This window comes from Empidonax traillii, unplaced genomic scaffold (genome assembly GCF_003031625.1).
Source record: "Empidonax traillii isolate 1590-97213 ecotype Southwest subspecies unplaced genomic scaffold, ASM303162v1 scaffold543:size1229247, whole genome shotgun sequence".
Classification (NCBI taxonomy): Eukaryota; Metazoa; Chordata; class Aves; order Passeriformes; family Tyrannidae; genus Empidonax; species Empidonax traillii.
This window is the reverse complement of record NW_020955736.1, coordinates 1,000,355-1,023,599: the sequence shown is the minus strand read 5'-3', so window position 1 is coordinate 1,023,599 and position 23,245 is coordinate 1,000,355. Positions and strand designations below refer to the sequence as shown.

General features: G+C 43.1%; 1 protein-coding gene across 4 annotated transcripts; it reads right to left on the bottom strand.

Moving 5' to 3' along the window:
- Positions 1-4,746: 4,746 nt before the first annotated feature.
- UBXN2A (UBX domain protein 2A) lies at positions 4,747-23,225 on the bottom strand. 4 transcript variants are annotated; one of them, XM_027897469.1, is made up of 7 exons: positions 23,161-23,225; positions 19,273-19,326; positions 17,726-17,861; positions 15,780-15,889; positions 14,052-14,192; positions 9,189-9,353; positions 4,747-6,359 (listed from the first exon to the last, which is right to left on the bottom strand). In XM_027897469.1, exons 2-7 carry the CDS (start codon positions 19,311-19,313, stop codon positions 6,071-6,073), a joined length of 882 nt encoding a protein of 293 aa, XP_027753270.1. In that variant the 5' UTR covers positions 19,314-19,326; positions 23,161-23,225; the 3' UTR covers positions 4,747-6,070. The 4 variants fall into 4 exon arrangements, with proteins under 4 accessions (XP_027753270.1, XP_027753273.1, XP_027753272.1 ...); XM_027897472.1 differs by having other exon boundaries at positions 17,809-17,861; positions 23,161-23,215; XM_027897471.1 differs by lacking the exon at positions 23,161-23,225 and adding an exon at positions 22,653-22,754.
- Positions 23,226-23,245: the final 20 nt, after the last annotated feature.

Below are 23,245 nucleotides of genomic sequence, written 5' to 3'. Positions count from 1 at the left end.
AGAAACACAGGGAATCTGCAGTTCATGAACTTCCTGAAAGGTAGGTTACATCCTGATCACTGTTCCATGCCTGTTTTCCTTTTATTTTGCCTAATTACTTTGGAGCTCATTTGTACATTAAGCCATAAACACCACAGCAGCTCTACATGTGAATGATACCCAAGTGTGAAAGGAAACGCCACCATCATTGCAGATCTGCTGCCTGGTAATTTCATTGAGGGCCTCTTTCTTTCCAGCTGCTGGGAAGGAATCACTCAGGCTCTACAATTTGGTGTCCAAAAGAGGCAGACCATAATAGAGTTCTGACTCCCCATATTGAATTTTTATGGCAATGACCACATTTGCTGCCTCAGTATCCTACAAGACAGAAATAAGCAGCTCCCAGGGCTCTTCTCTGAGGCCTGGCTGTCCCTGCTGCCTCAAACAACGAAAAATTCTTGATTCCTGTGAAATCCAGTGAAAGCCTTTTCACCTGTGTAAGTTCGCCAGTAAGCTGAAAGTACCCCACAAATCACTAGAGGTCTGAATGCGTAGGCAGTGGTCAAACAAGTAACGAAACACAAAAGTACAATGGAAATTTTGTTTCAAGACTCCCGTGGTGTGGTTGAATGTCAACACTGAATTGCTTCTACCAGCTTTGGGAGAAATGCAAGATGATGGCGTGAGAGGTAAGAGAAAGGAAGGTCTAATGAAGTTACAAACTTGACAATTTTGTACTTATAAATGCTCCTATCATATAAAATTTAATTGTGTTTCAAGGAAAACCAAGAAAGCATAATAGCTGAGAGATTTTGCTCCTTAAATAGAAAAGTAAGCTTAAACATTGTTATGGAAAATTAATGCTTCTCATACACTTTAGTTCCTTTATTTTTAATTCTCTTGCAAGTTAAAACCATAGTTGTAAATTTTCCCTTCCCTAACAGAACAGAACTTGAATACAATGTTTATAACAGACCATCTTATTTCTAAGAAAAGTATTTAAGCACACTGAAAACAACTCTTTGCAGCTGTGTGTAGATATTGCACTTACATTATGGACATAGGAACAGCCTTGTTTTGTCCTAAACTACTTGTTATCAGTTGAGTCCAGAACCGAACCAACGAGTATTTTAAAAGCAGTAAGGAAAGAGAACAAAACCTGTGACTCAAAGATAAATGCTAGTCTAGGTTTATCTGAAAAACAATGAAATGCAGCTAGAGAGGAGCAGCTTTTGAGTCAGCTTTTCTCTCATCATAGAATTAACACTGGTAATGTTTCTGTTCTGTGAGTGATGAAACAACTGTCTCTTGGAAGCACAAGTGTGATAGTCATAGGTGGCATCACAGGTCACTCACACCAAGCACCTTAAGAACTGTTTTCAGGTTTCCTAATGATATCAGCCCACCCTTGAGTGGAAGAAACAACAGGAGCAAGGCTTGGATGCAGACACCTAGAAAGGGCATATAAGGTGGGATACAGTGGTACTTTCCCAGGATACTCTTCCATATGCCGGTAATGTAGTGCTGAGGGACTCTGTGAACCAAAGATGATGTGTGTCTGTGGAAAATCTTCAGACTTCTGCCATCAATACACCCCAAAAAACTGAAGCCCCGAACATCACATGCCCACTATAGATGATGAGCTCCACGGCCTGAACACTCTCCACTGCACTGTGAAAAGCTACCTCAGCCCCTCTGCTTGGAAGCTGCTCCTTCCCAGTTTTACCCGGTGTCCCCTCAAGAGCCAGGGAGTGGAAGAGTCCTCGCTCGCCCCTTACCTGCCTCCCACCTCGGCGAGCACCGAGCCTGAAGGGGCAGCATCAGACACTCCCTCGCTCACAACACACACCTGGAAGTCGGGAGTTGCTGAGGGGAGCGAACCCCTCCTGCCTCCAGCATCCCTCTCACCTGCCTCGGCCCGGGAGGCAGCCCCGGAGGGGAGAGGAGGTGGGGAGGGGACGCGCTTTCTCCTGCCACGGCAGCGGACAGCGAATCCAGGGAAGGCACCAGGGCTACGGCGCTGCCCGGAGAGAGCGCAGGGGCAGCGGGAAGGGTTGAAGAGCTATTCCAGGTACTCGCCGAGACCGTGCACGAAGCACCGCACGAACCGCGGCGGCGGCGGCGAGCTCAGGCTGCCCGGAGCTCCCGCAACCCACCCGCGACGAGAGCGAAACACCGGCACGGGGGAACCCCGACACCGCTCCGCCCCGGGCTCTGCCCGAGGGGCTCCCCAAGCCCCCCGACGGCCGTGTTACCCCCCCGCAGCCCCTCACCTGCTCCTGTCCCGCCGGGGTGTCCCTCGCCGCCCCCGCCATGGCACCGCGCACATCCCACCCCGCCCGGCACCTGCGCCCGGGGCGGGGCGGCCGCGGCAGAGCGGGCGGTGTGACCGTCCCCGCAGAGCCCTGAAGGTGCGGGCGCTGTCCCCCCTCACCGGGAGAGGGGAACCCCCGCCCCGCCGAGCCCCGACACCCTGAGCCCTTCGCGGGGCAGCTCCCGCGGCGCGGTGTTCAAGGACGGGGCACGGCGGTGGAGGGGGCCGGGGCTGTTCTCACCCACAGCCCAAGGATGCCAGCTCTGACCCTTTCAAGAGGTGCGCTGTTTCCCGATTCACACGAATGTATGACCAACGCTGTCGTCTGTCAGCTGGACGGAGATAACGCAACACCCGCCCGCGCTGCGGGGAGAGAGGCTGCTAGTTCTTCCACTATGAAGAATTTCTTCACAGAAGGGGTGATTAAATATTGGAATGGGCTGCCCAGGGAGGTTGGGGACTCACAGTCCCTGGAGGTGTTTAAAGGAAGACTGGACGAGGCACTCAGTGCCATGGTCTAATTGACAAGGTGGTGCTTGGTCACAGGTCAGACTTGATCTCAGAGGTCTTTTCCAACCTAATTGATTCTGTGATTCTGCTGCCCTCCAGCCAATACCCTTATCTAGGTTGTAGGAGTTCAGCACCACCCTGCCCACTGGAAAGTGCTCTTGCAAGCATGCTCTGCACCAGAGGGAAAAAAAATACAAATTGCATTTTGAAGTATGAGTTCTTTCAACAGTGAGACAGCCCGAGAGACAGTTTAACGAAGACAACAAGGACAGGAGGACTCGTGACCTGCCTGTCTTGGGAAGATGACAACTAATCTATATGCACAGGGCTTTGTGGCTTGACTGATTCGAAGAGTTCTCTGCAGGGTCACCTTGTGGGTACTGGGCAGCCACTGCAAACCATGCCATGAAGTCCTGATGTGCAAATCCTGTGCAACCTCATTTGACAAGGCTAATTATTGCAAATTTGCAAAATTCTGAAAAAAACAAGGCATTATTTTTTTAAAACCAGACCTTCAAAAGAAAACTGAGATTACAGCCTGAACAAGCCTTGTTGAAAACTCTCTGGTGCTTTTGGGCTCCCAGGCGGTCCCCTAAAGGCTGAGGCCTGATGAGCTTCAAAACACAGACAGATTGCCTAGTACCAAGCTAGATACAAGGTATCTAACATTCAAATTCAGCATTTAGGTTCTTCATTTTTTCTTCACACACCACCCTTGTAACACACTAAATCTTTGTTACTTCCATTTGCATGTTTCTTCACAAAGGGAAAACCAACATGGAAAAGCAAAATGTCCTTTCTTTGTTCTTTTCTTGGCTATTTCAATTTTGCTTGTTAATTAAATCATGTTAATACACCGGCTTTACCCAAAACAGCAAAGGTTTCTGAAGAAACAATGAATAACTGATAGTACTTGTGTGTTTCACAAACTCTGGCATTAATCAAGCCAGTTTTACTGTTGTTTGACCAGTGCACAATAGCTGTGTACAGCACAGAGCAAGAGATTAGGCTGTCCAGACACTACAGGTAGCTAATCAGTCTTTACAAGCTGACAAAAACCCAATTAAATTCAGGAGAGCCCTGTATTCACTCCAAAGACTTTCTCCAAGTTAGGAAATAAGTTATCCAATCACAGTTCATTACCTTTTTTAAAGGCACTTTCTAATCTAACACGGGATTAGTGCAGTCAGCATCATTCTAGACTTTTCAAAGGTTCGCTCTCATTTTGTAATTAGGATCAAGACACTTTCAAACTGCAAATGCACATTCGAGTACACCAAAGCTTTAGCCAGACACAGCTGACTTGAGTAAAGCACAATATACAGCCTGGTAGAACCAAGCTGTGCAATCTCTTAAAATGCTGGCACCAGACATGAATCAATGTTGAAATACAAAATACTTTCTGAAGGACAGCAAGCTAAATGGGTTTACCTACAATTTGACACTTTCTCCTTCAATTTCAATCTGACACTAATTATTTCTTTGAATTTCTGTGTTGCCAATGCTTGAATAGTACACTTTAACATTTCATGCACCTTTTAGAGAAGAACTGAACTCACAATCAAAAACGTGTTGTTTTCCAACACTTATTTTTACATTAGGGCAAATTCAAAAGCACTGATTAATAAAATTTACTCTTCAGGAAGCTCTGAGAACTTACGGTTGGATCTGAGTCTCCAGGTGATTTGTCTTGACAATTTTACTGGTGGATTTGTCTGCACATTTCTTCCTGTTTTTCACATAGGTGAGGAGTCAGTGCAAGAGCCAAGAAAATTCAATTGTATTACCTGCTCCACAAACCCAAATGACACAGTAGCACATGAAGTTTATAGCACTGAAATAGTGAACTGCATGGTTTTCAGAGAACTTGCTTTCTGAGAACACTGAATAGATATTTGTGCAGTTGACTTTGATTTCATGATGCTTAAACACACCAGGAGAGATGCTGAAGCAAACCACTTTTATATCCCTGGGAAGTAAATACACCAATAGGTTGAAGTCTCCCAGTTTTCAGACAGAATGAATACAAGTCACTCCAGTGAAGCAATTTTCTATTTAGAACAGAACCAGGAAACCCCAAAACCATCTTTCATTTAACCACGCAAGAGAAGTACAACCCCAACAATCATCCACTGGCTTAGGTAGTACAGATTAATCAGCATCTACCAAAGGTCCTGAGATAAGTCTTACCTAGAGACTTTAGTTCCATTCACAAACCCACATGCTTAGTAAACACAGTACAAAATATTTAGTCTTTATGTAGATTTCTCTTTTAGCAAAACATGGAATAGTTGGCTACAATTTTTATGCCTCAAGTACATGAATAGCAAAATAAAAGATGGGGCGGGGGGTGGAGAAAAACCTCAGTTTTCAAATAAGGATTTTCAATATATTTGAAACTCAGCTACATGTAATTACTGTCTCAATAGCTGGTCAGCTCAGGGCAGAGGCAGATAAAGAACACAAACCGTAAGCCACTACTCCTGTATGGTAGTGCCAGAAAAGCAGAAGTTTTTCTGTGACAAAGCTAAAAGTGGATCTCTGTGCTAATGAGCTAGGTAGTTTAACATCACCTGATCTGTAAGACACCTGTAGCAGCCCAGAAGAGGCAGAAACCACTTCAATCATTGGTAATAACAATTCCTTCAGAGCTTACTTGGAGGCACTTCATATGCAGCATGCACCAGACTACCTCATTCCTATCTTCTCACACATGCACCTACCACCATGTAAAGACTTGACAGAACATTATTACACTGCAGATCTTGTGATAAAAGTTAAATCCCAAAGATCCTGAAGATTTTCAAGTTAAGAGTCCAAATGTGAGCTTCCCTGCAGCATCTGTTGTCTAAAAGTTACTGTGAGAACAATGCAAACTGCAACAGTTTACATCACAATGTAAGTGAAATACTTCAGTTTAGTCCAAAGTGCAAAAATAAATACTGTTTTTCCCTAAACGATGCTATCAGTAGTAATTAAGTCTTAGAGAACTGTTCCACCTAAACCCACTCATTAAATAACGACAAAGCTTTGTACCTAAGGAAATTCTAAGGATGATCTGCTGTACAGTTACCTCTGCTATGTTATACAGCCAGGCTCTGACCATCCAGTCTAGCTGAAAATACCTCTTACAGCAGATGATAGCACAGCACCCATACTGCTCTCCAAGAGCACAGTGCATGAGGATGTGAGGGCATCCACATATTGCTGGTTACATTTTTGGTTTTGCCTAGTTTCCCCTGCATCTAGTTTTTGGCCAGTTAAAAGCTAATTTGATCTTGTGCTACTGACAGCATTTTTTTGCTCGTTCTTGAGTTGTCCATTAGGGGTAGCAGCAGTTTTATAGTCATTGTCAGGGGCTTTTATCACTAAGAGCCTGAAAGGTTCAGTTGTTTTCCGAAGTCTCTGAACAACAACAGCATTTTGCAACTCTGCTTCCCCCAGCGTGAGTGTCTCATCTTGCAGCTCTCGAAAGGGCAGAGAAGTTGTCAGTGTGAAGGGAACACTTCCCTCTGATCCTTGATACTTTGTTATGAAGTCTCTGACATGGCTTATTCTGAGAAGAAAAGAAGAAAACTCGGCATTAGAGTTTTGGCACTGCAATCCCAACACAGACAACGTGCACCAACACCCACAGCCACCACAGGACGAGAATGAGACACCACTTCATGTAATGCCAGATGGCAGAGAACTGGAAGAATAAAGATGGGGTGGTATCCTGAAATGCCTGATCCACCTGGGAGGTAAGGACTAAGGTTTGCATGCTCTGAGAGTACTCCCAAGGGAACAGGGATGAGTATCTTATTCTGAGCACTCAAATGCTTCACCATGGCTCAGCCAGAATTTACACAAGCCTACCATTTCCTAGCCAGCTGGTGGAGCTCTTACCTGAGGATTCCGTAGCCAAGAGCTCGAATAAAGATGCCTCCAGCATGTGGTACATGTAGCAGAACCATAATAAAAATCAAGAAAAAGGGTTTGCAAAAATTGTCTGGATAGCTGATACATGAACTGGGTATAAACATAGTCTCATTCTACCAAAGCAGGTGCAGTGGTGAATTCATTGCAGATTTAAGCTGCCTACTGAAGTGTTAAGAACCTTGCAAGAAGTGATCAAGACAGAAGTTTTGCTATGGAACAATCACGACTGACCAATTTAATTGGAAAATGAAGATGAGAGGATACATCTACATCAATAAAATAAATAGTGTCAGTGTCCACTCTCTGGTCCTGAGGCCAGCTGGTAGACTCTGGCTACTGGCAACTTACTAAACTTACCCTTTCTCTCCCCCATTCCCAGTGTAGCCCATGAGGTTTACTGCCTCCTGTGTGTCCATGACCTGAGCTACCATCTGAGCCATGGCTAGATATCAACAGAGAATGTGCTGGCTAGCTTGAGGGAGAGCCATCCTAACAGTTTAGCAGCACAGATGACCAAATTTCTGTGCCTCAGCCATACTTACTCACCAGGGCAGATTCGCCAGCATAACAAAAACCAGTTCCTGTGCATTCAGGCCTCCCTTAAGAGACACTGCTTGGTCTTAAAAGCCTCGAGCCTGAAAAGCCTCAAGCAGGACTAAATTTTTGGTTGGACATTTACATGTGTTTACAAGCATTATACCAAAGTTCACACTGTGTTCCAGGAGCAACTCGGGCAATTAGCCACCAGCTCTCTGCTTTAGAAAGCCAGCGTTCCAGGCTCCATGCCCAACACTCCAGGGTCACACGGACTTAGCAAGTGCTCAAGAAGGGACACAACTAGATCCAAGAGGCAGCTCTGTGTGCTATTCCTACAGCTCTACTCTGCTAATTGCTACACTCTTGATTCCCCGTACTGCAGCTCTACAGTGGTACCTGCACTTCTGCTCCAATCTTTCAGCAGAAATCAAGTCACATCTAAAGCAGCAGTTCCTGTGGCACATACACATTCTATCTGCGAAAAGGTAGAAGTAATCAATTTACCTAGACACTACAACATACGTGCTAAATGTTATTAATCTACAGTTTAGCTAACAAATATTTGACTGTATTCTGTGTCTCCACTGAAAGGAGTGCTCTCTGTGCAATCATCACACTCAAGGATGTGCACTCTAAAAGGATTTCCCTCTAGTTCTTATTGGGTCATACACAAATACTGTGCACAGCACAAACATGCTGGTCTTGTGGCAAGAGGATATGTTATATTAAAATATTTATTGCACGTTACTTCAAAAAGAGCAGTGCATCACTAAGGCTGTTGTCCTGCTTATCTCAGACTTTTTTTTTCCCCTCTCAAAAGCATTTAGCAGCTGTTCAAACTGCTATTTTTCAGGAACACAGAAAGCTTCTAAATATACTTAAATGTGTGAAACCCGGAATAGTTAAGATATTAAGCCCTTCAATTAAGTATTTATAATTAAAATAGCAATTGACTCTTCAACAGTACATCACAACACTCTTTCAGTTCATACCTCGGGCCACTAACAGTAATACATCAGTACAAGGCAAAGAAAAAACTACAGTCATTAACCTTCCACTGCTGAGCTTTTCTTCTGACCAGCCATAGACATACACAGCTTATCTTGAGAGCAGCCTGGGTTGTATTAAATCTGTGATACCTTCAAATTGCTTCACAGAGAAGCACAGTCAACATATCCTTTACATGACATGACTGTATAGTGCTGGAGTAATTTCTCAAATTACAGATTTGTGAAAGGTCTCTAACAACGGTAGTTCTACAATCGAATGCTAAAGTGTTAATCCTACTTTCTCAAAGATCCTGTATACATGTGCTGTTCTGACACCTTCTGCCATTATTCAATTTATAAGCTTCCTTGGGAACTGGAGATTTTACTAATTAATAATTAAACACACTGGGTGCATTCTATTCTGTCCACACTGACATGCAGGAGATGACCCTCCCCTGCCCAGTGCACTGACTCTGGCCCTCCCCAGAGCTCTCTCTGGCTCAGCTCTAAGTCACATTCTCCAGCTCCCACCTGGGGTGCTATGTCCAGTGACTAGCAGGCTTTTTACTAAGCCATTTGCTCCAGATGTAGTTGTTTTGTGAAATCTGTCATCTTAAAAGCTGTTTCCTCTAGTAATGAGCAATACCACCCTAACTTCCATTAACCTACAAAGAACTTCTACAGTTTCCTCAGATTTTCCTTTATGCTCAGTTATGAACTGACTACTAACATCAGTTCACATTCCTCTTATTCTCCTCTCTTCTCAGCTAAAAGATTTCTCAAAATTTCAGAGGTTTTCTAGACGCAGCTGAAGAGCAGACCAACACTAAATGAACTGAGAAGATAGATTATCCACAGAAATCAGAGACTTATGTGTACAGACATAACACAAATAGTTCAGATGTAAATATATATGACAGCACTAAAACAAATCTTACCTGTGAGAAACATTGAATTTCTGAATTATCCTTTCCCCATCAGCTAACCAGATCTGGATGTTAGTGATAGGCTCCAAATCATTCAAGGGTACTAAAGGCAGGTGTCTTTTGTCATCAAGTCCTTGATGATCGTCTCGTACTTTACAGATTATCTTTGGAGTAGCACTGAAAAGAAAAGCCATATGAGGTTACGGCTTCTGGGTACACATGTAAGCTTGACTCTCCCTCCAGACCTCTGCTTCTGGAGCTCTCTGCCCTGTACCAGGGTGCACTGATGGTTTCTTATTTTAACAAATTCAGAAACACCAACATAAATATCATCTTTTCTTCAACTGTATGCCAATACTTTCACTTAAAGACTTCAACATGGTAAAGGATTTCAGTTTGCTCATATTTAACATTTTTATAAGACTGAAGGATTAAATATGAATAGACAAGAGACGAAACAGTCTGAAGATGCTTCCTGCATTTTTGTACTCTAAGCACACAGGTGAAACTTTAAGGGGGTTGAGTACTGAATTTACATACTCAAAGTTAATTTTCATCGTAATGTGATTACAGTAATTCAATTTAACTGAATGTTGTTAGTCTTGATTTAAACTCCAGCATCATCTATCTCAGCTTAGAAGAATTACTCATCTATCAGAGCAATTGACTTAATGTGAAAAATCCAGGCTGATGCAGACAGCATTCGGATTTTATCTTTCTAAAGCACTTTGTACAGCTGACCCTCCCATAGGCGCAAAGATACACAAGATGATTTGACAAAATACAGGGGCCTCAGTCCAAGACTGTGATCTTAAAAAACCAAACAACAAAAAATTACTGGCAAAAATTTTTATTCTGAAGAAATGTCTAGAGCTGAGTGCTTCTTTCGTGATCAGGCCTTTTCAGCATGTACTGTTTAAGCCGCTGTCGGGGCTGATCCAATGGGCACATCCTCAGCTCCTGTGAGTATAACCAGATGTTTGCTTGCAGAGCCATAGCAGTGATTTAAGGAGTTAGCATATCTCCTCTAGGCTCAGCTGTGGTCACTGACTACACGAACACTTAGCAGTGCTTTGTAGAAAAGCTTTCTCTTTGCATAGAAAATTGATGAGTTACAGTTTCTTGAGAGAGAATTGGGTAACTGATGGCCACGGAATAATAACTATACTGCACATCTGCTTTATGTTCTTGTACGTGTCTTAGTTTAATCATAAAGCAGAAAAGTCTCAATTTATTATTAAAACAAAGATGGTTAATGACTTAATATATTGAGGCCAATAAAGTTAGAGTCTTGGGCTCAAGTTCTTAGTCTGAGGTATTTCAAAAACTCTTATTGCCCACTGCCTAGTTAAGTGCTGCCCTAACTTCTAGAGTACCAACCAGTAGAGACACTTTTTATTTCTGCCATTGAAACTTAGCAAAAAGAATGAGAATCAAGAAATCTCATCCCCAACTGAGTGATAAAAGCTGCTCAATGATTTGACAGAACTGGAGGCAGGTAAGAGGCTTCAAACTGTTTTGGATTACATAGAAATCAGCTGGGCCACAAGAACTTAGCACCAAGATGCACATCTGTAAAATACTGTGGTATTCCAAGTGCAGGCGACTTCCTACCACCACCACCTGCCTCACTATCTCACACCCAGCTTCTGTTCATGCTTGACCTCAGTACAGAATAAAACTTAATTGCTCTCTGGATCAGGATGAAAAGCTTGAGCACCAGCAAGACAACGTTAAACAGTCTTGTGAGCAGAGCAAAAAAAGCATAAAATATTTCAAGTCATACTTCAGTCCAACAATGATCAGCTTCTGCTGTCTATTTGCTCAGAGGTGTTCAGTTCCCAGCTCAGACACTGCAGCACTCCCGTGCACAGCACAGGCTGCAGAGGTGCTGGGCTGTGCAGCTGCCCAGAGTCTGGCCCAGCCTGGGCTGAACTACATCAGTCACAGTTGTGGCTCAGACAACTGTCTCCCATGGATACAGATTTTGGTGTCCTTCTCAAACCAGCTTCCCCCAAGGTCATATCTCAATTTATGATAGGCACTGGAGATGATTCTTCCAATAGCAAGTCTGTGTGAAGTTGAAGCCAACACATTAACTGAAGCTGGAAGAGCCAGAAGAGCTGTATTCATCAAGGTTTCTATACGTAACAACTTTGCTCTTGAAGAACTGACAGATAAAGCCATCTAGTGGTAGGAGCTTTGACTTAGTCACAAACTAAGAATCTCTTAGTAGCCTGACATTGAAGCACTGCAATTCCTTTTAAAGGCTTATTCCTTTTATAAGATTATCAACGGAAGATGTAAACTAATGATCAAAGAGACATAAGGGCATCCTTGTCAATCTTCTGAAAAGAAAAAGCCAGGAGTGAGGTGTCACACCTTACCCCAATTGATGGGTAAGAAGCTTGACACACAATGCTTTACCCTAATGAGGTTATAGAGCAAGCCCACTTTGCTGCAAGTCAATAGTTTAATTAATGTGTTTCTGAGGGAGTCCTAACGATGCACTGATAAGCTCAACAGAGAAGTGCAGTAACAAATCTAGTCATAATCCCAAACTACAGAATGCAGCTGAATGGTGGTAGATAGAATATATCCATTAGTTATACAGGTTTATAAGGTACATTGGGAAATTCTGGTAAGTCTCATTTGTTTCTCCTGTAAAACAAAAAGGTGGAGGATCAAGCTTATTTGAGCTGTATCAATATACTTATCATTTCTAGTTCCTCTAGCTTTCCTCCAAAAAAAAGCTTTAAAGAGCCAGCCAACAGACCAATTCATAATGGTGGCATGCACCACAAAGTTCCTCCACCTGGGATCACTGGCAAAATAGACTATTAAAGTGTTTGATAGGCACAAGTTTAGATAGCCATAAGCTGAAATAAACTCTTCGGTCACTTGCCTCTCTCACTTCTGACTAATCACACAAATGCAACTGTAGAAAAGGAGTTCTATAGCTTAAAACTTGTCCCAGGTCTCAGACAGCTCTACTATTTCTCCATTAAACTTTTCTGCTGCAAGTGTACATGCAACGAACATTTATTAAGAGCAGAAAGCGAGCACTAGTTTATGGAATAGGAGCATTTCCTGCTGATGTTTCCAACATCAGCAAAAATATTTACTTGTCTTCAAAGAACAGGCTCTGATAGCATAGCACAGAATAGACCAGAAAAGTAGGAAACAAAAAAAAAAAAGAAATGCTGAACAAGTTGTAGGATTCAATGTACAAGACTCAGTGTACAAGACCAGTCAATCGAAATTCACAAATTAGCACATTTCCAAATCCTAACCTGCCTACCGGGAAGCAAGATCATTACTTGCTGTAGGCAGGGCAGAGCAAAACAAGCAGCTGAACAACCTACCATTTAGCACTGGTTAGCAGCAGAAACCCAGCACACTGGGGGTCTGTTTGGTTTTGCTACATACATAAATAAGGTTAAGTTTTTGACCCTCACTTGCTCAGGATTTCAGTGCCACCAAAAGACAGTCTTGCAGTGTCTCGTTCATCTCTCAAGGGAAGGTTTTCCCTACTGACTGTGTCTACTCAAGCATGGAACAACTGAATTGACTGTGCTACAGGAACAGATGAAACTGATAAAACAGATACTTGTTTCTCTGAAGTCTGGAACCACTCACCCTTTACTGTTATCAGGCTCTTGCTCTGCACATTACCTTCTTCCCCTGCCTCATCTGTTCCTGCCCAGGTCATGTTTTCCCTCAGCACAAGCACCAGACCTTAGCAGCCAAACCCTTCCCACTTAATTGAAACAAGATGCTCACCTAAAGCTTCACCACAGCCTACAACCCCAGCCTGCAGGTCACTCAGCACTCCTACCTCTGCAGGATCCTGCAGGCTCCTGGTCACTGAAAGTGTCCTGTTCCCTAAGCTGAAGCCTGCTTTTATAGGCACGTAAATCTTTCATGACAAGAATATGTGAAGCAGATAATCTGGTTGGAGTAAGGAAAAATCACAGAGATCAAATACATGAACTCCTGGCCTGTCCCTCTACAACAGCTGGCCAAAATGCAACATGGTTGGGTCGTAAATCAAGCCCAGTTTTAGCACTGGCATTAGTGGCTGACACTCTCCAACTACAAGAGAGACATGGAGTAAAGAGGATCATCATAACATGCCAAAATGCCTCAACTGCAACATATGCATGACTAAATATTGAGCAACTTTAGGAGAACACAAAATAACTTTTTACTTCTTCAGTTTCCTTTATGGGATTGTCATACTCCCCTCTTCTCAAACATAAAGCTTTAAAAGAGATTCTTTTCTCTTAAATTACAGAAGAGTGACAGCTTTTCAGCTGGAAACAGTTCTGCTAATATTGTGAGCTCCAACAAAGAAAGCCACCAGCATCCTGTCTGTATTAACACAGCCAATTATCCCCCAAGTTCCAGGTTTCATGGAGCTACACCAAGACCGCTGCAGGATGGAACATTCACCCTGTGAGCAGAGGCTGAGGAGAGGTGCTTTTCCAGCCTGTGGATGATGGTGGTGGTTGCAGGGCACCTACAAACAGCCTGCCAGGGTCTGCAGGAGGCCAGCAGGAGCAGGGGGCCAGGCTCTTCATGGTGGACAGAAATTCAAACAAGAGACATTCAGACTGGATATAAGGAAAAACTTCTTTCCCATAAAGACAGTCCAGCACTGAAGCAGGCTGTGCAGCTTTTCACTCTTGCAGCATTTCAAGACCCAGTTGGACAAAAGCCTGAGCAACCTTGTCTGCCCCTGCAGCTGGCCTTCTTTGAGCAGCAGCTTAGATCAGAAGATTCCAGAGGTCACTTCCAACCTGAATTATAATCCTTAACCTAAGGTACAGTTCCCTTCAACTACTCAGTCATAGAGCATGTCAGACTACTCACCTTCCTAATCTGTAACCATGACCAGAAAAGGGATGAAACATTGGCTTTTTGGATGACAAATACACCTTATCTTTTTTATCTTCCACTTTCACATCTACTTCCTCCTTATCAAAAACTTTTCGTAGCTCAAAAGGCAGTTCCCTTAAGAAAGAAAAAAAAGACATGTCAGATAAAGAACAATTATACTGTTTTCAGTATACAAAATAGATTAATGATTAATACTTGCTCTACATTTAGCCTTTCAAGGATGATGCTTAAAAAAAATAATTACCAAGAATTTACTAAGAGTTATGTTAAGTGCATGGTACATAAACAACTTCAAGTTCCTGAACTGCAAATTAACTAGAAATGGAACAGAAAAAAAAAAAAAAAAGTTTGTTGAATGATGATCAAGTTTACTCAGCAGTTACCACTTTTAAGGACAGGATGTGTAGGAAGGTCAGTATTGCCACACATTGCTGCAAAAAGGCTGAATTATTTTATCCCTATAGTAAAACAAGAAAAAAAAAAGACAATTGGCTTATAAAGAGAAAGAACGGAGTTTAGACACAATGTGGTTAATTACAAAAAACCACAGCTTTTAAAAATTAGATCATCACTAATAGCCACACTCTTTAGTGCAACAACATCACCTTGGTGATGCTTTAATTTCATTAAGCAGAAAACAACAATGCCTTTGTCTGTGAGCTCTGATGCAGACAGTACAATTTGGGGTGGAGGGGCTCAGCTGGCAGAGAGGCTGTACTAACTGCTTTCTCTGCCATCAGTGATTATGCAGAAACCATCCCATAATTAGCATCTTAACAGGCAAACAGGGAAGAAAGGTGGCAAACTTTTGATGAATGCACACAAAGAACACAAAGAGCTTTAAACAGTGCAGTTAATTGCTATTATAACTAACACAGATGACAGCCATAGAGGAGACATAGTATAAAATCAGTATTTTTTCATGGGCTAGCAAAGTATTGAAAAGAAAAATACAGCGGCTTAGTAATTTAACACACTTGATAAGGAGTTATTGAATTATATTATCCTCTCCATCTGTATGGGGTGAGAAAACAGACTACAAATTAAAGGTTCAAAATCACATTGGTCTGTATGGTCAACCTGCTTTTTTAAAACAACTAATACAAACACTAGGAGAAATCAGGACAGCATGTTAACTTTTAACACAAGGGTAAAGGCAAGACTGTTAACACAGGGATAAATGTAAGATTTCTGTGTACAGGCAAAATGACTGAAATAGCAAATTTGTACTAGGAAAAATGTCTGAAATGTACGACTGATCAGAGTTTCTTGATGTTACATGGACCATCTGTGCCCATTTAAGGCTTTGCACCAACAAAAAGAAAACAAAGACCATAAAACCAGAAATGCTCGACCACTTGTGCAATTGAGTTCATTAGTCAAAATACCATTTGATCAGCAGCTCTTACTGGGCACTGATTTATTCTTTATTTTGTTCTGCACCTGCTGTGCCCCCCACCAACCCTGCCTTTTATCTATTCATCAGCAACTGCGCAACTACCGCCACTGAAAGCTGTATTACACCTGTTGATGTTCCAACAGCCATTAGCGCTGCAGGAACGAGACCAGCAGGGCCTGCGCTCCTACAGGGACACCGCAGTGCAGCAAAGCCAAGGAGCCACGTAAAAAGTCTGGAGCATTAGCTAAGTGCTGCCCGAAGCACATGAACTCAGGCTGGTTAAGAACACAAAACTTGCTCACCCCTTTTTAATGGAGTCCAAGAACTGCTGGTTTGCAGCATCAGTGTAGCTCCGCAGTTCGCTGTCGTTTACCGTAAACCCGTTTTTCCAAAGTTTAATGATAACATCAACCTACAAAGTAAGGACGAGTCTCATTGTAACACTGATGTAAAAGCAGCTTGGTATACCCACAGTACCCTGTGATTATAAATCATCCACTCTATGGACTAAAAATACTGAGAGCAGGCTCACTGTAATCTGCCTTGGCCCCGTGCCAACAGGCACAGCAACTGCAAGGGGTAAGCGACATTTCTAAGGATCTTGTGTCAGTCAGGGTCAGAAATAAACCTTCCCCCGATCATTCTGCTTTCCCAGGTCAAGAACACTCCTTCAATTCAGAAAGGAGGAGAAAAAAAAAAAGAAAAAAAAAGGGAGCTGGATGATTCCAGCCAGCTGCAACTCCTCGAGAGCTCATTTGAGAGCACACATGCCTGGTGTTGGAACACCAACTGCCAGAACAGTCCAGTTGGGATTTACCGGGGTTAAAGTCCTGTTCTGATCATTCAGGAAGATTTTCTCAAAGTAAAGGCATTGAGATAATGCATGCAGAAGCCTTTCACTCAGAAAATGAAGCAAGTGCCAGAAATTTCGCTTTCACACAGTCATACATTTCTGTTAGCCTGGAATTCCTGGGTATATTCAAAACCTTGGTGTCAGGCGAATGGAAAAATAATTTCTCAGTGATTCGCTGACTTTGCCAGAAATCATCCCCTACTCAAACTTGTAGCCTTCACACTGTTTACTAAAATCTCCCCAACTGTAACATGGATATATTTGGGACTGTATTTTCATATTTATGCATCATGCCATTTAAGGAAGCATTTGATTATCCAGGTCTGAATATTTTAGATCCCTGAAATAACCTTGTCTTGACAGACACTTGGCCACAGGTGAGGTATATGAAGCAGATATGAATGCAGAATTCACCTCAGCTAGAAATTAGGTTGAACTAGGCTTTATGGTACCTGACAATTTTATCTTTTATTTTTTCCTTTTTTGCATTTTGACTTGTTAGATGATTGCTACATAAAAAAACAGGCATGTGCAAACTGCTGAATAAAATTCTTTCTTTTCAGTTGGGTAGTCTGTCAAAAAAAGTTTATAGCACTCAGCAAGATTAGATTCCTTCAAAAACTCTTGTGTCTTATAGCAGCAATGCATAAGGAAGGAGTTCTAATTATGGGAAGGTTCCTCTACAGTGAGCCAGTATGCAAATTTAGCATGGGCTAATTATTCCACACCAATTTCCCATTTAGGCACTGACACAAGTAATGCCACGCAACACCATTTCAGAACTGCAATTTAACATCCTGCTCCTGAAATTCCTTTTTTTTCCAGGTTCAGTTAGGGACTCGTGAACATCATTTCCAGCAATGCCCACTCAACATTTCTTCATGACATCTTTGTTCTACGCGGCCTTTTCTCCCTCCCCTTAGCAGTCTTTTGTGAGTAACAGAAAAAAAAGGACAGAATCACCAAGATACAAACCCACACTGAACATCCCACTACTACCATAATTATATGAATAAGAGGAAATGAAATATATATGGACTATGCCTCTCCACAAAAAGGCTGCAGCTCCTTAAATAACTTCTTATGTAATAGCAGTCGTCATTCCTTGGAACTCCTGCTCACGTCACTCTCCTTACTAATAAAGCAGAACTGCACTAGCCAATGCATCAGTTCTAGAATGACACTAAACCCACTATAAATTAGTAAAAGCCAGAAGTACAGCAGCACAGGCCTGGCTGACTGAGAGATGAGAGGCTGTTCCTACAGCTCTCTGAATTCGGTGAGAATTTATTTACGGATGTACTGGATAACAGCACTGCACATTCTGTCGTCATCAGTGCTGTTATGTCAAACAGCATACTGAGTAAATATGAGGTTTTTTTCTTCACTACCTACCTGATTCTTGACTGTAGTTGGGGGCACACACATAGCACCAACCTTCTGAGCTTCTTCAAACAGGTTATCTACAAAGTAGTCACAGTTTTGTTCTGTACCATTCAAAATCTGATTGTCGGTTCCTGATTTACACACCCTGCAGAACAAAGACACAAGCGAAAATGATTCCTCAGAGGACACAGAGGACAAGCAGGAACCCCAGAAGCTCAGAACTAAAAGGTGTAGAAGCCTCACTCCCCTGCACACAGTTTACTTGGCTGTTACAAAACATCAGGTCAACTTTATGTTGTGCATTTTCTATAAACTTCTTCTCAATCTCTTAACTGCTACTATTTGCACTTCAGAAGCAAAGTTAAAGAATGACAATAGAAAAGGTGAATTCATCTATGCAAAACTTCTAAACTCGGTATCAGAACAAGGAATGCAAGTTAGGTGATTCATACTTGTAATTCAAACCATCAAACATTTAACTGCACACCAATGAAGGGCCTTCCTTAAAGCATTTCCATGATATAGGCTTAGGTTCCTCTGCTATATACAAGAAAATTGCCCTAGGATTTACTCCCCTACCCCCACTTGACCCTGCCCATTCCCAGCATCACCATCACTGTTTTGGAAAGTGCATTAGAGAAACTCAAGTGACTCAACACCACTGGAGCACACTGAAGAAATACAATGGAAGCCTTCAACACTGTGGAGACTGCCAGGGTATTAAAAAAGATGCATCAGCCACATCTTTTTATAGAACATTGTGTATGTGACAGCTGCTTCTGTTAAATTTTCACCAATCAAAATGCAGAAATATGCAACCTGAATGAATGATTATCTTTCAGTATAGGTTCTTTGCATAGTAAGAGGATTATGCAGCTTTTAGTAAACATTGCAGGAGTTATTCCTATTGGAGATTCAGAAAAGTCTATTTTAAGCAACTCAGGAAAAAAAATCCCAGCTCTTGAAAGATACCCAGTTTTACATAAAACTCTGCATTGAATTCAAAAGCAGCAATGCTTACTGGCATGGTAATTTGATACATTTGCATAAAAAGGAGTTGTCTGCATTGCATCTACGCAACACTAAGAATCCCTACAGATTAACATTTTTAAACAAAAGAAAACCTCAACAACATTAAAGAAGAAATTTCAGAAGTATGCTGTCCCCATTAGTTTTCTAACAGAACAAAAGAAACTTGAAGCATTAATGTTAGGTATTCACTATGCTTTACCACAGAAACAGAACTGGAAGACCAAACACCTCTATATCAAATGTACAGCTGCACAGTGAGTTAGCAATTTGTAAGGCTGCTTTGCCATTTTAAATAAAAATATTTACAGAGCTTCCTGCATCTACAAAACATTTCAGGTATGTGAGGAATCTTTCAGCAAAATAATAGCGTTTTTTTGAAACCTTCAGTATGTGTGGAACAGGTGGATACAGAAAAAATATTAAATTTTAGAATTTAACAAAAGTTTGAAAAGTCATAACAGGACACACAGACAGCAATGGGAAAGGAAGGAGGGGGGAATGGGGAGGGGAGAACTGGCACCTACCATTCTTTCTTTACAGTTTGGATATTGTCCATGTCTTTCATTCTGGGGCACCACCTAATTACGGAAAGAAGACAGTTTAAAACCAAAACGAACCAAAATAAAACACCCAGCACACTTTCCCTCCTTTTGCAGCTGAAACACTACATTTTTTTCCCGTGTAGATAATACATTTAACCAGAAACCTCAACCTCCCCCCCACCAAGTCTCCAGATGGTTCTTTGTTTTCCTGCAGTTTCTAATTTAATGACACATGAACCACGCATCTGTTCCAGACGTTCAGAAGCAAGGTTACTTTCTCATAAACATACAAAATACATTCCACAATAATAACACTGTGAATTGAAAATATATGCCCATACTTATGCAAGGCGAGGAAAAAACATCACACTCCTCCTCTGATCGACACTGCTGAAACTCCCCTGATTTTCCACAGCACTGTGAGATGGTTGCAGAAAAACTGCACTGCCACTGCAGGCATTCAGTGACCTTCACCTTAACTGTGCATTACTGAAAGGGGCAAGATTTGTCAGGCTCACCTTCCTACCTTACCTCAACATATTGGCGCAGCACCTCAGAAACTGTGAATTATCATTATCGTTTAGCTGGCAAGAAAATCCTGGATTTGCAAGTACTAAATATACTACAGGATTAGTCTGCTGAGTCAAAAGAAATGAAGGATCCCACACTGATCTCATTATAGGTGCTCACTCCTGAGCTCTCCAAAAAAAGTTACAGTGTGTCGCAAAAGGCAGAAACTGCCAAAAACATCCTTAAAAAAAATAACGCCACTCTACAATTGTACAAGCCCCCCCGGAAAACAGTAATTTTAAGTTGCAACTGTGTTCAAAAGAGTTATTCCTGAAGACCACCAGGCACAGGTTCCACAGATGATGTTCTGCTCCTGCAGGTCTGGGACTCAGTCACGACATGTGTGGCTTTTAGAGAGCATCAAACTAAGCAGTGACAACCATCATAATCCTGAAAACAATAGCATGCACAGCGAGACTAATATAATTTTTAAGTGGTCTTGACATCTAATTTAACAAGACAGAGAGGTTAGGGCAAAACAACATGCAGCACTGACCAAAAAAGAGAAAATCCACATCCAGTTATTCAGTACTAATTCATATTCCTCCAGCTTTTAATACTGGTATTCTTTCATCTTTAAAGTTAAATCCTCGTGAGACACATTATGTAGAAAAGTACATAAGCCTTCAGAAAGCCCCTATAACGACCAAAAAATGTGGTCAATATGCACATAACAGGTTTGAAAGGTTAGACAGCCTTAAATTTAACTGATGCTATTATGCATTAGGTCAAAACATTATCCTTTGCACACCTTTGACATATCACACAAGATGAGGGTCAGTCTTTTCTTTTTTTCCCCTCCCACAAATGTTCTGCCAGAGCACTATATCTACCAGGCAAGCTTGTGCTGGTACATGATGACCTTATATGCATATCTGATCGTTATTCTTGGAACTCTGCACTGCACTTGTTAAAAAAGAACTCTCAGCATGAAGTAAGCAGAGTGAAAGTGAAGTGCTTAAAAAGTATAATTTTTTCAAACTTCTCTGCAATTCAGCTTTAACACGATTTGGCACAAAGTATTTTTTTGTGTTTAGTCCAAGGTAATTTTTTGTAGTTTGTGTTAATGTGCTTATCTTCTAATCTTTCACTCCAGTGGGCTACTCCCCAAAGCAACAAGAGCCACCTCCTGCCATCTGCTTTTGTTGATTCTCTGTAACTTGTCATCAGAGCTGGTAAAAAGAGACAGACACAATGAAGCAGCTCTTCAAATTAGCTCTTTGGCTACATTAGGCTGGCCTCAAATGTGCGCGAATGTTATTCAGAACTGGTCAGCTGTGAAAGCTGCTGTTCTTTTCTAAAGTACAACGGCAATTATACTTGGAAGAAATGTTTGCGTTAATCTCTCAAGGTGAAGAAATCATCCAGTACAGCACACTGATGTTTATTATGACCAAAAACCATTAGGACATGGCAATCAGGACGCACTGCAAGCACTTCAGCTCAGCATGTCAACCCAACCAACACAAACCACCTCTCCCACCAACTTGTGACCGGCATCCCTAGCTGCCACTTTAAATGGTAAGAATTTTGGTACTTATTTTTCGCATCAGCGACAAGAAGTACCTCAGACCTGAACATCCACCTCCGGAAACTAAATTTAAAACATGGTAAGAAGCTGCAGCTGCCAGCAGCTCACCACAGCTATATCTATTAACTGGGGTAGGACACTCCTGGCCCTTCCCACAGAGCTTCAGGGGCTCTCCAGCCCTGTGACCAGCCCCACTAGGATGGACCACTGACCCAGTAGTGGTTTCACAGCCAGAACTTCCAAAGAGGCAGCCCTCAATAGATGAATTCATTTCAGCAAAGAACTGCGGTTAATACAGCTGAGCTTTATTTTAATGCAAGAAAAACAAAACAGAAACTACCTGTGACGCTTCCCTTGCCGTGAAGGGCAGAAATACCCACACAAGCACACGCAGCCCCCTCCCCTGACAGCCTGCCTGACAAACTTTGGCAGAACAAGCTCCTTGAGTCAAGAGCAGCTCAAAGCACAGTGCTGTCTATCCCTGCACCACACTGAAATCACGGCTGAAAACTGCACTGTACCGTGCCACAGAGAGACAGGAAGCTCCAGGGAAATGGCAAGTGTGAATTAACAGTGAGATGAACATCAAAGTTAATGGCCTGAATGTGACTGATGTGCTCAAGTACAAACCACAGCATTCACGCTTCCTCTGCAGCTGGCTAGAGGAGCTGTGCACTGGGAAAGAAACCTGTCCCCTCTCTTGATGTCCAAGTGTTAGAAAGATAACTTACTTGTCTGTAGAATTGCCCTGTTAGGGTTTAGGAGCTTACATTCTTCAGTGATCTCAGACCTAAGGAGTGGTTAACAAAGCTTTGGGAGAAGGATGTACTGATAGTGGACACAGAGAATGCAGAGCTTAAGGGCCTCAAGGGCATCAGGCAAAACTCCCAAGACAAGGAAGAAACTAACGAAGCCAACTCAGCAACTGTGCTGGAATCAGCTCCGGTTGGGTAAAAGGTAATACTTAATTCTGGCATAGGGATACTGTGACCACCAACTCACAGACCACCAACTCAAGAAACCCACCAGCCCAAAAGAAGAGAAAGACTGAGCATACAGACTAATAAACATATGAAGCAAGACAACCATTTAACCAATAAAAGATAGTAACTCATGAATAAGAGAACTATGTAACTTGTAGCAAATGAACATTAGTACCTCTCTTTGCTAAAACGTATAAATAGGGAAAAGTTTTGACAGTCGTGGCGCCGGCTCTGCGGATTTGCCACCCAGCCCCCGCTTCTGCGCAGAAATCAAATACCTCGGCTCTGTATGTGGACTGGCCTCTCGCACTCTGGGTGAAAGACACTATTTTGGGACACCACCGCGGCTGCCGGCACCTGAACTGCCCCGCACCCCCGAGAGCCAGGCCGGGCGGACGCTCCGCGTCCCCCGCCAGCGCCGGTGCCCAAACCCGCCCTGCCCAGCGCAGCCCCCGCCCGGCGGGTATTTTTAGGCGATGAGGCAATACCGCGGTAGCGACGCGGAACGCCCAGCGTGCCCGAGAGCGGCCGGGCAGGGCAGGGCAGGGCAGGGCAGGGTCCCCCCCCAAAAAAAAGGGGCCGCTCCCGCCGCCGCCCCGCGCGGGACGCGGCCGGTCCGGAGCGGGGCGAAGTCTCCGGGCGGAGGCTGCGGGAAGGTTCGGGAGGCTCAGCCCGCCCGCCCCTGGGGCGGCCGCAGACGAAGTCCGAGCCCTGGCGGGAGCGGCGGCTCTGCGGGACGCGCTCCCCCGGCCCGGCCCGGCCCGTCGTGTCCCCGCAGCGACTCACCCGCCCGTCCCGCAGCGCCCGTCCCGGCACCGCCCGCCCGCCGCGGAACTCCCGGTGTCCCGCGCAGAGCGGCGCAGGCGCGGCG

Bases quoted from the DNA above. Each gene is read 5' to 3' on its own strand.
- UBXN2A (XM_027897469.1), bottom strand. From the start codon at position 19,313: ATGAAAGACATGGACAATATCCAAACTGTAAAGAAAGAATG. The intron at 17,862-19,272 runs GTAGGTGCCAGT...TTTGTTCTGCAG, and splicing joins CAAACTGTAAAGAAAGAATG to GGTGTGTAAATCAGGAACCG. The intron at 9,354-14,051 runs GTGAGTAGTCTG...TTTTCTTTTCAG, and splicing joins CATGGTTACAGATTAGGAAG to TGCTACTCCAAAGATAATCT.